We start from the raw sequence: 12426 nt of genomic DNA on the forward strand, positions 1-12426 counted from the left end.
ATAAAATCAGTGATAATCATTGTATGTGCACTAGGAGTAAGGATAAGCTTATAACGCCAAGTTTCCGACTCCGCAAAGTCAAAATTATGTACGTATCTGTTTCTATAATAAAATTCCGCAGACATTTTCAACTTTGCCGTTTCGTAAATTCAAATCGTTTATAAAAAATACACTGGTAAAAAAGGTATATTATTCGATACAAGATTTTATAATTTATTAAAAAGCGTGGAGTTAATACCTCTTGACTTCCAAGCAGGATATATTAATTTAAATAATTGTATTTAACTAACTTGACTTTGTATTTTTTAAATGTTGAAAAAGAGTAACTACTAGACTAGCTTCACTTAATTAACGTTCGCTTCGTAATAGATCGAGTAATTGATAAAAAAATTACCTTGGATAAATCAATCAAATCTTATTTAAACTGTTTCCGTTTCAGAATAAAATTACAAATATAATATACATGTCGCAGTCATCTGATTGAATCTGCTATTTGATTGTGTGACTAGCGTTCATTGAATGACGACATTTGATTGAAGAGCCGAGATGGCCCAGTGGTTAGAACACGTGCATCTTAACCGATGATTTCGGGTTCAAACCCAGGCAAGCACCACTATACAATTATATGTGCTTAATTTGTGTTTATAATTTTTCTTTCTTTTTTAATTTCGGCGGTGAAGGAAAACATCGCAAGGTAACCTGCATGTGTCTAATTTCACTAAAATTCTTCCGCGTAATGCGTTTTTCCAGAGAGAAAAAATAAATACATTTAGTTAAATTACTATCACGTGACTGATTTTCCGTAGTTGGACGTAGAATGACGCTTTTTCAATCAAACTTCAAATCAAATCAAATCAAATCAAATCAAATCAATTTTATTCAAGTAAACTTCACAATGAAGCGTTTTTGAATCGTCAATAATCAAATACTACCACCGTTTCGGAAAGCAGCTTCTAGCGAGAAGAAACGGCAAGAAACTCGCATAGTTGCTCTTTTCAAATAAACACATTTACAATGCTGTTATTGACAGTAATTAGCGTCCTATCATGGAACACGAGCCTAACTCCAGGCGTTTCTTTCTAAAAAGTACTCTTTTAATGAATAGTATGATTTATTGATTAATTTAGTCTTAATAATATTTTTAAATTTTGAAAATGGTAAATTGATTATATTTTCCGGTATCTTATTATATATGCGTATACCATTGCCCAAAAACGTTCTATTTACCGTATGCAAACGGAAACTGGGGGTTACAAGTTTATTCTTATTTCTTGTATTAATCATCAGCCCTAGCCATTCAATCAAATAAAAGTAAAGTAAGGTAAAGTAACATCCTGTAAATTTCCTACTACTGAGCTAAGGCTACTCCCTTTGAGGAGAAGGTTTGGAACATATTCAACCGCGCTGTTCCAATGCGGGTCGGTGGAATAAACATGTGGCAGAATTTCTATGGAATTTGACACATGGAGGTTTCCTCACGACGTTTTCCTTCACCTTCGAAAACGAGATGAATTATAAACACAAATTAAGCACACAAATATATCATATATATAAATCTAAATAAATAAATATCAATGCCTTTTATTATATTTATTATTTCATTATTACCAATTAAACTCACTACACAAATATTATCGATTGAATTAATTGTATAGTATATAATTGAAGCATTTAGATATAATAATCCTTCGTAAAATCAGACGGTTTTCTAATTACGACCTATTTTATGTAAACTTGTATTTGCCCCCAGCTCCGCTCGCGTTTAAGGGGAATTGTCATCTGTCAGGAAAAAAGTATATCCGTTCTTGGTGTTCAAGTTTGCTTCATACTAAAATTTCATCATATTTGGTTCAGCAGTTTGGTCATGAAAGATAGACGGACAGACAGACAGAGTTACTTTCACATTTAGATTAGAACTATTCTTAATAAATTTACGATTTCATTAAATTTAAGTTGAGAGAAAGAGACAAATGTAAGTATAGTAAAGTAACAGCCTGTAAATTTTCCACTGCTGGGGTAAGGCCTCCTCTCGCATTAAGGAGAGGGTTTGGAACATATTCCACCACGCTGTTCCAATGCGGGTTGGTGGAATGCACATGTGGCAGAATTTCGATGAAATTAGACACATGCAGGTTTCCTCACGATGTTTTCCTTCACCGCCGAGCACGAGATGAATTATAAACACAAATTAAGCACGTATATATAGTGGTGCTTGCCTGGGTTTGAACCCGAAATCATCGGTTAAGATGTACCATTTCAAACCACTGGTCCATCACCGCTCTCAATTTGAGAGAAAGAGACAAAACATAATTATATAAAACCGATCACTCTAGAAGGAGCGCCCATCCACGTTGAGGTGCCATGTCGACGTTACGTCATTATATTATGTATATTCACAGTAACATTGATCACTTTGATAAAATCAGCGATAATCATTGTATATGCACTAGGAGTAAGGATAAGCTTATAACGCCAAGTTTCAGACTCCGCAAAGTAAATCCTTCTTGAGGCAAGGTATCCGTTTCTATAATAGAACTCCACAGATTCTTTTAACTTTGCCGTTTCATTAATTCAATTAATTCGTAACAAATACATTGGTAAAGAAGTCATATTATTAATACAAGAGAAAATAATAATAAAAAACCGTTATTTCAGATGTTTTATTAGTTTTTCAGAATAGGGAACATGCAGATATAATATTTATGAAAAATTTGCTATTAAAATGTTAAAAAAACATAAAAAAGGCCACTGCAAGGTTCATATTTGATATAATTTTGTTTTTTACCAATAATTACGGATTGAAGCAACCTGAAACGGAACGTATTTCAAATATAGCGTCCAGTGACGTCACTCCTGTTATGACTACTTATTTGAGGTTATTGTTGTAAAATATTTAACATGGAAACGAAAATTATTTGCGTTTTTAGGGTTCCGTACGTCTGAATACAAAAACGGAACCCTTATAGGATCACTCGTGTGTCTGTCCGTCCGTCGCTTACAGTCAATTATCTCCGAATCTATTAGACCGATTAAGTTGAAATTTGGTACACATATCAATTCCTGTAACCCAAACACAGAGGTGTGACGTGAGTAGATGAAATCTGTATATGGGGGGTCATTTTGGGGGGGAAGGGGAAAATTAAAAAAAAAATATCTGAAAACTGCATCGTGTGGCATATCAAATGAAAGGTCTTGTTGAGAAGATCTTAAATGTTTTTTTTTGTAATTTTAAAATAAATAGTTTCCAAGTTATTCAAGAAAATAGACGAAAATCGACCATTCCCCCCCCCTTATCTCCGAAACTACTGAACCTAAAATTTTGAAAAAAATACAGAAATTAGTTTTCTCCTTATAGATTATAGGAAAACCTATAAGAAGTCCATGATATTAAAATAACATGGTAAATCACTCAATATTGTGCGTACCAACTTACATTTGCAGGTGGAATGTGTGGGAGAACATATTTTTAACTCCAATGTTAAGTTTTGTTAAATCGGTTTGTAGATGAATATTTAACGAAAAAAATAAGCCCATAATGAGCATTCTACGACCAATGTTTTAGGAGATATTAATTAATTTTTCAATTTAATTCCGCCCGCGGTATGACAAATAAATGCTTAGTAAGGCGCGGGCCCTTACTACGGCATTATGAGACATGACCTTCACGTTGCTCTACTTGAGACAGATTTGTGCGCTAGTGTCTTGTTTCAATAATATAGTTGTAAACAAATCAATGAAGACATAAAAGTGTTATAGTATGAATCGTTTAGAAAAATTAAAAATTTAAATGTAGAATTTATGGGAAAACCGATCAGGATGAAAATGTGCATAGAAGTAGTATTCGAGTCCATAATTAAACTTTTTTTTTTAAGTTATTCATATTTTTTTTTCTTTTAATTATAAGAATGTGACTGATTCTTTTTTATTTTTTATTATTATTTTTTTCCTTCAATTATTCGTAAATTTTAATTCATCTATTATTTGCAGTTAAAATTATAGGTAGGTGAAAAATAAAATGTAATGTGTTATACGATTTTTTTTTAATTTATTTAAAAATATTATTTAATTATAAATCATGATCAAATGGTACATGCTTCCGAATAATAATCATTATAAAATATAAATTGAAAATATTTCGTATGGGAGATTATATTTCATTTTCTACTTACCTCTAATTTTCACCGCAGATCATAAATAAATAGAAATTTACAAAAAATAAAAGGGAAAAAATTAATAATAAAGAATAACTAAGAAACAGTCATTTTATTTTTATAATCAATGAAAGAAAATATAAATAAATAATAATATATACATATATACCTATATTATACAGTATATACATATATACATATATTATACAGGTAATATATACATATATACCTGGAATACTACCTTTACGCACATTTTCATCTCAATAGATTTCCCCAAGGTCGTGCCCTCCACTAGTCAGTCCGATCAAAGTGATTAAAATATATTAAAAAATTCATCTCTACATTATATATATTTTCATTGGTCGGTAATCTTATCAAATACAAAATTTTCACAGTTTGAAAAGAAAACATATTTCGATTACACTCGATTAAAATTTAACATTCTCATTGCTTTATAGCGTCAAAAATTCGAGGTATAATTAATCTATTGTTATACAAATGTCTCGATCTCTGATAAATATATTACAAAATATTGTAATAAAATGATTGTTTAAGCAATTGGTTTTTTAAACAATAAGTCTTATAATTTTCTTCAGGGGTTGTTTGTTTTTCATATTCGATTAATAATTTAAAGAAAGAAAATTAAAAATCGAACGTTTTTGAAGCATTTAATGACGTATTGGCTGGAGTAATATTAATGTGATGCGCGCTGCGCTGCGAGTGTGGTGGGGATTTCGAGTCTATGTCACAGACACAAGGCCCGCGCGGCTCATTCGCGCGGTCGGCTCCCTATGCTGCAGACGTATCCCAGACTTCTATATATTGATGTGATAATTTTCGTCGTTTCTATCGTAGTAAGATTTATTACAAAAAAAAATATTTCACAAAAAATATTTTTCCCTATTGAAAATGACTTCTGTACAGTTATCATATAACTATCTGTTGGATAATGGTAGTTATGTTGAAGAAGATGTTGTGGAGGAGTTTAACTCCTTACTTAGAGTAGTTCATGGGTATCAAAACCGAAGTGTTTATGAGATAACAACAGAGAGATTGCGCCAAAAAGCTCTCCCTGTTGATCCGAACTCAAATTTTCTACAGGTTTTATTTCGTCCTGATTCTGACGATTTTTCGAAAGTTGGGCATTGGGTTTGTGTCTATTATTCATCTCATACGCTCAAAGTTTATGATAGTTTGTATAAAAATCTTAGTGAAATACAGGCAGAGTATTTGAGAAAATTGTTTCCTTACATTCTAGAAAATGAAATCATATTTCCTGTTGTACAAAAACAACCAAATTTGATTGATTGCGGCTTATACGCAATAGCATTTAGTACTTCAATTGTGTTAGGCCTTGATCCATGTAATATTAAATTCAATGTCGAGTTTTTAAGAAGTCATACTTTAAACATTCTTTTAACACATAGGCTAACAGAATTTCCGTCTACAGTTATTAATCGTGGTGGACGTCCCCAAAACAAATACTGTGGCACTAAGTTAGAAAGAAAACGTATTGGTGAAAGAAACAAAAAAAGGCGCCAAAAAATCAATAAACTATCGAACTGTAGTCAAATAGAGGTTTTAGGGAAAACTGTTCTCTCGATTACTATTCCTGTTTCCTATGAAACATTGGAAAATCCTAATTGTTCGTATGATCAGAACGCCCCTATAAATAGTAATTTCAGCCCAGTAAAAAGTACTTCGCTTATTGCTTGTAAAAGAAAATCGTCAAGGATATTAGAGAATAACCTCAAACGAGAAAGATTATCCAGATGTAGTGATGACACTAAAAATAGAAAAAAAGAGCGAGATAAAGAGTCGAAAAAACTGCAACGTTCAGTACCTCGTAGACGCAAGACGGAGCAAAAACGCAATACTGTTTCGCGTCGCATTTCACGTCAGGATCGTACTTACAGGGAACGCGAACGGGTACTTAACACTGCATCACACCATATTTTACGTCAGGATCCTGCATATAAAACGCTAGAACAGGAACGTGATACCATAGCGCATCGTTTATCACGTAAAAATCCAGAATACGCTACTCGTGAAACCGAAATTCGAAATATACGAAATCAGAATATTGAAAATGATTGGGACAAAATTGAAAAACAATTCTTTGATTCTATTTTACATGGCCACACAAGCATTTGTTCGTGCTGCGGAAGATTGTGGCATAGAAACTCCCTGAAGTCATTAAAAGTAAATCATCTGTCTTTTTTCCTAGATGAAGTCATGAGAAACATAAAATTAAGTACATTTTCTGATAATAATAATTATATGTTTTGCTACACTTGTCATAATAATTTGAAAGCGGGAAAAATACCGAGATTAGCAATGAGTAATGGTTTACTGTTCCCTGATATTCCTGACGTTTTACAAAAACTTACACCACTTGAGGAGCGATTGGTTTCACCAAGACATATATTCCTTAAAATAGTAAGAAAAGGGCAGGGCCTTGGTTATCAACATGGATTAACAGGTGGAGTTGTTAACGTGCCTGTGGATGTAAATACTATGATTTCAGCGTTGCCTAGACATCCATCTGATAATCACATTATTACAATAGAATTAAAACGGAGAATGTGTTATAAGCATGGTCGAAAAGAGCGAATCCGGCCGGACGTAATCAGAGAAGCTGCAAAGTATTTAGTGCAAACTGATTTGTTTAAGAAAATAGGTATCAAATATGATGAAGAGTGGATTTACGATGACCAATCCGATGACGAAAATTGTCTCGAAAAATGTACGTGTGATGTTTTGGCACAAGAAGAAAAAAATATTAACCCTGGAAATGTAGAAACTCTATTAGATAATGAAAAAGATGTTACTATTACAATGGCGCCAGGAGAAGGTAATCAACCAAGGTCACTAATTTATGATGAATATATGGAAGAATTAGGCTTCATTAAAATACACGGAGGGGTTGAGCGGAAATTCAAAATAAATTTGAGTAATTCCGAAATTATGAAATCAGAGATAACAAGATTTGACCGGAGAGCCATGAGGGCTGACTATTTATTTACTTTGTTGAAAAAACAACAAATGTTACAGCTGCGAAATAATATTTTGACCTGCTTACGAAAAAAAGTAAATAATTCTGTACCTATTATAGTTTCCAATCTGCTGAAAGATGAGTATTTGAATAATCTTATACAGCATGATGACGGGTATAGAGTTTTGTGCGACGTGAGAAATTCACCAGCTCATTGGGAAAACGAAAAAAAAAAGGTACTCGCTATGGTTCGACAATTCGGAGTGCCAACCCTTTTTGTTACTGTGTCAGCTGCAGAGGCCAAATGGCCAGAACTTATAAAACAACTTAAAAAAACTGTTGATAAGGGAGAAGTTAGTCTTAAAGAGGCACGATCTATCTCTTATGAGGAAAAGGCACGTCTTATTCAATCAGACCCATTTATTTGTGTCACATTTTTTGAAACAAGGCTTAAAGAATTGATGAAGACATGGTTAGTTCCATCAGGACCATTTGGGGACAATAAGATTAGCCATCAGTACCATAGGATAGAATTTCAACATCGTGGATCGCCACATGCACACATAATGTTGTGGATAGAAGGTGCACCAATATATACTCCCGAAGACGAAACTTCTATTGAAAATATCATAAAATTTGTTGATATGATCGTATCTTGTGACAGTAATGAAATAAGTAACGATCTTGTAGCAATACAAACACACAAACACACTCACACATGTCACCCAAAACCAGACCGACCATGCAGATTCGGAATACCTTTCTTTCCAATGGACAAAACAAGATTGTTGACTGAATTGTATAAAGACGATCCTTCCACAGCAAAATGGAAAAAAAATTCTAAAAAGTTAAAAGAAGACCTATCTAATGTTTCTAATGATATCACATTTGATGATTACTTGAAATCCACTGGATTAACTATATCCGAATATATTTTAGCCGTAAGAGCTACACTCAAACGACCAAAAATATTTTTGAAAAGAAAACCCAAAGATATCTTGTTAAATCCGTTTTGCAAAAAAATATTAGAACTACAGCAGGCGAATATGGATTGCCAGTTTATATTAGATCCTTTTGCATGTTCAGTTTATATTGTAGACTACATTAATAAAACTGACAGAGGTATGTCCAACTTACTTAGAGCTGCTGTAGAGGAAGCTAAAAATGGTAATGCAAATATAAAAGAATCTCTACGTGCGATATCTAAAGTGTTTCTCAATTCATCAGAAATTTCTGCGCAAGAAGCTATTTACTGCCTCGCAGGATTGCCTTTGTCTCGTGCCAGCGAAGCTGATATTTATATTAATACGGGTCATCCAAACGAACGAGTAGGTATTCTAAAGCCGATGGAAACATTGAAGTCATTGAATGCTTCCTCTACTGATATATTTCAAAAAAATTTGTTAGACCATTACATCAATCGACCACAGGATGATTATTTCGAAAGAATGAGCTTGGCATATTTTGCTGCCTATTATACCTATTCAACTAAGCTATCAAAATCGTACGAGAATGAAAATATGGAAGAAAATACCGAAGATAGAACAACTGGTAGCTGGATACAATTATTAAATAATGACGGCTACATACGAAGAAGATTAAAGCCTAAAATAATACGTTTTCGACGATATAATCGTGAGCAGGACCCAGATAACTTTTATAGAGAGCAGATTATGTTATATGTACCTTGGAGGAATGAAGAGTCAGAGCTTGTAAATGACGAATTAAATTTAGAAGAAATTTTCCTCAATAAATGTAATATGATAAAATCAGAAAGTATACAGTTCAATTCCTTAGGAGGGCCAGAAGAATTTGAAGCGTTATTAGCAGCGGTTCGAAATGCAGAAAATGATGATGAAGAAAATGATAACAATCGAGCTGAAGCAAGAGCCTGTGCTCTAGGTGAATATGAATTGGAGACCCAAGAAATTGATCCCGACCATTGTTTGCAATTACAAGGGGAACAAGGCAATGACTTGATATGTAGAGTAATTGCTCAACCATTATTAATGAACGAAGATCATGTGCTCGCATTACTAAGAATGTTGAATAGTGACCAAAGAAATTTTGTTTTGCACCTAGGAAATCTGTTCACGCAACAATTAGAGCTCCCATTTTATTATTTTGTCAGCGGCGGTGCTGGAGTTGGTAAAAGCTTGCTGATAAAGGCCCTTTATCAATATTTAATGTTAATCTTTAATCGTGAGCCTGGAACTAACCCAGATGAAATAAAAATATTACTTTGCGCCTTTACTGGCAAAGCCGCGTTTGGTATTGGAGGACAAACTGTTCACAACGCATTCTGTTTGCCAATTTCACAGTGTGGTAGTACTATGCCGTCTTTGTCGGCAGGCACGGCTAACACATTAGCTAGTAAGCTATGTAAAGTTAAATTAATAATTTTAGACGAAATATCTATGTTGGGAAGTAGGACTTTCAATCAGATTAATCGCAGATTACAGCAAATTTTTCATACAGACGTCCCGTTTGCTGGTAAATCTATTATTTCTGTAGGAGATTTTAATCAATTGCCGCCAGTTGGAGACAACTGGATTTTTCAGCCTAATACAGGACGTAATCCGATGGCAGTTCTAGCTGGTGCACCATTGTGGGAACCATTTCGGCTGTTTCCGATGACTAAAATAATGCGTCAGAGGGATGATCTCAATTTTGCTATTGCTTTGAATAACATGGCTACTGGTAATATGAATCACATTGATATTCAACTTATCAAGTCGCGGTGTTTCAAAATGAGCAGCTTACCTGCTGATGCTGATGGTGCTATACATTTATTTGCAAGTAACAAAGAAGTGGACAATTACAACAAACAAAAATTATCACTAATGAATACTGAAGGTTGTTCTGTCAAGGCTATAGACATAGTTTCCGGTTCACCCAATCCGATAGCAAAAAAAAAAGCATTACAATCAGTGAACGCATTACCAACAATGAAGACATACGGCTTGCCTAAGATACTGTATGTGAAAATAAGTGCCCGATATATGATAACAGTAAATCTAGATACATCTGATGGACTAGTTAATGGCACTACAGGATTACTGAAAGCTATAGAATATGGTCGCCATATCACTACTAATGAAAGAAGACCTTTGCGATTGTGGTTACAGTTTGATAACAATGTCGGTATTGCGACAAGGAATAAATTTGAGGTTCATACCCGGAATCACCATGCATATATAGAATCTCAGTGGACACCGCTAGAAACTTCTACGTATACAGTGAAACAATGGAAGTCATCGAACCTCAAGGTACATCGGTCTCAATTTCCAGTAGTACCAGCTGAGGGAATGACGATTCATAAATCTCAAGGCTGCACTATGGAAAAAATAGTTGTTCATTTGAGTAGAAATGTGAAGCGATCAATGTTATATGTAGCCTGTTCTCGAGCTACTTCAGCTAGTGGCCTTTATTTGGTTACATCAGATGGTAATTTCAATCCCCCAGCAAAGGTATCAGAAAAAAGTGCAGTTCATTTGGAAATGATGAGACTGTTAGAAAATAAATTGATACCCCAGTTCGAAGTTTTACAGTCACCAGGAGATGAAATTCAAATAATCTTTCATAATGTACAATCATTGCGTAAACATTTACTAGATGTAAAAGCTGATTGTATAATTCATTCATCTCATATTACATTATTCGTAGAAACTTGGGGCTCTCGAAGCGACAATTTTGAGTTGGAAGGTTTTGAGCAAGTGTGCAGAATAGACGGTCCCAATGTATTGAATGCAAATCCCGGAAGGGGTGCAATAGCATATATAAATTGTAATTACGTCAATGAATTAGATGACGGTTCCAATAAAGGTTTATTTATAGATAGTCCAGGAGGTGGACACTGTGAATGTCTTCAATTCAAAGCATTTGGTGTTCAATTTTTAACCGTATATAAATCACCAAGATGTCTTCCGAAAATTGCAGTCGAATGTATTAAAAAGGCTATTAGTGCAAACGAAAAGATTATTATTGCCGGTGACTTTAATATTGATTTTAAGGACAAATCAAAAAATGAAATATCAGAATACCTTCTGTCACTCGGTCTTACTCCGCGTATTCAAGAATATACAACAAGACAAAATTCAACAATAGATAATATATTTAGTAATATCCCTCTCCAATCAGGGACCATTCATACTTTTTTTAGTTACCACAAACAAATTTGGGTCAGATTTAAAAAAAACATATAGGTAACATCGTACGGAACCCTCTTCACGCGAGTTCAACTCGCACTTGCCCCCTTTTTTAATAATTAAGAGATCAATAACTGCTAGCGCCACGACTTTTATAACGAAGATGTTGAAATAAAAATAAATAAAGGAAAACGGCATTTTAAAGATAACTCATTGACCTCTTCGTATACATCGATAACAGAATTTCTCTTATATCTGTAATAAGTACGTATTTGTTTTGTTCTTATTATATCATAAATGTAGTTTCTTATATTTTGTTATGATAAACATATTTTAAAATTTAATTAAGAACACATAAAGTTTGCTCGTTGGTATTTTACCAAAACTAAAATTATAATTAATAAGTACCCCAGTAAAATGTATAGTATTTATTTATTGTTGGTATTATTTTTATAAAATATTATTGCCCTGAAGTTAACAAATCGAATTTCGCAACGACTCGCGCGACTCTCTTTTGTTTTTTTAATAATCCGTTTGCGCGGGAAAACATCTTGTATTATTTTATACAGTCATACCAATGACGTTCTTAAATCGATTACACTTTTATAAAAACGATATAATTATAATATAAATGTATTAGCATAAAGAAGTACGTAGTAAGGTCCAAAAGTTTCCGGCCTGAACTATAAAATGAAGGATAAATCTCAAACAACGTTTATCATTTTTCAATATAGTCCCCTTTTATTTGAATACACTTTTCGCATCGCTTTACTAACATTTCAATTCCTTTAAAAAAATAGTCTGCAGTTTTATCTTCAAAATGTGCCAAAACCGCGGACTTCACCTCTTCATCCGTGTTAAACCTTTTTCCACGCAAGTCAGATTTCAGTTTTGAAAATAAATAAAAATCGCTTGGGGCCAAGTCAGGGCTATATGGTGGATGGTCGAGCTCAGTGAACCCGCATTCTTTGATGGCAGTCTTGGAAACACCCGCTGTGTGGACCGGCGCATTGTCATGAAGCAGCAACACTCCTCGAGACAATTTTCCTCGACGCTTTTCTTTAATAGCATCTCGCAATTGATGTAGTAAGGAAGCGTAGTACTCGCCTGTTATAGTTGTGTTACGCTCTTT

At 33.8% G+C, this 12426-nt stretch overlaps 1 protein-coding gene across 1 annotated transcript; it reads left to right on the top strand.

The window, feature by feature from the left end:
* Positions 1 to 4473: 4473 nt before the first annotated feature.
* Positions 4474 to 11364, top strand: LOC124541014. The gene has a single exon (XM_047118788.1). The coding sequence runs from the start codon at positions 5061 to 5063 to the stop codon at positions 11349 to 11351; it is 6291 nt and encodes a 2096-aa protein (XP_046974744.1). The 5' UTR covers positions 4474 to 5060; the 3' UTR covers positions 11352 to 11364.
* Positions 11365 to 12426: the final 1062 nt, after the last annotated feature.

Source organism: Vanessa cardui, chromosome 27, assembly GCF_905220365.1.
Source record: "Vanessa cardui chromosome 27, ilVanCard2.1, whole genome shotgun sequence".
Taxonomy (NCBI): domain Eukaryota; kingdom Metazoa; phylum Arthropoda; class Insecta; order Lepidoptera; family Nymphalidae; genus Vanessa; species Vanessa cardui.

Excerpts from the sequence above, each read along its gene's own strand:
- LOC124541014 (XM_047118788.1), top strand. The coding sequence starts at position 5,061 with ATGACTTCTGTACAGTTATCATATAACTATCTGTTGGATAATGGTAGT.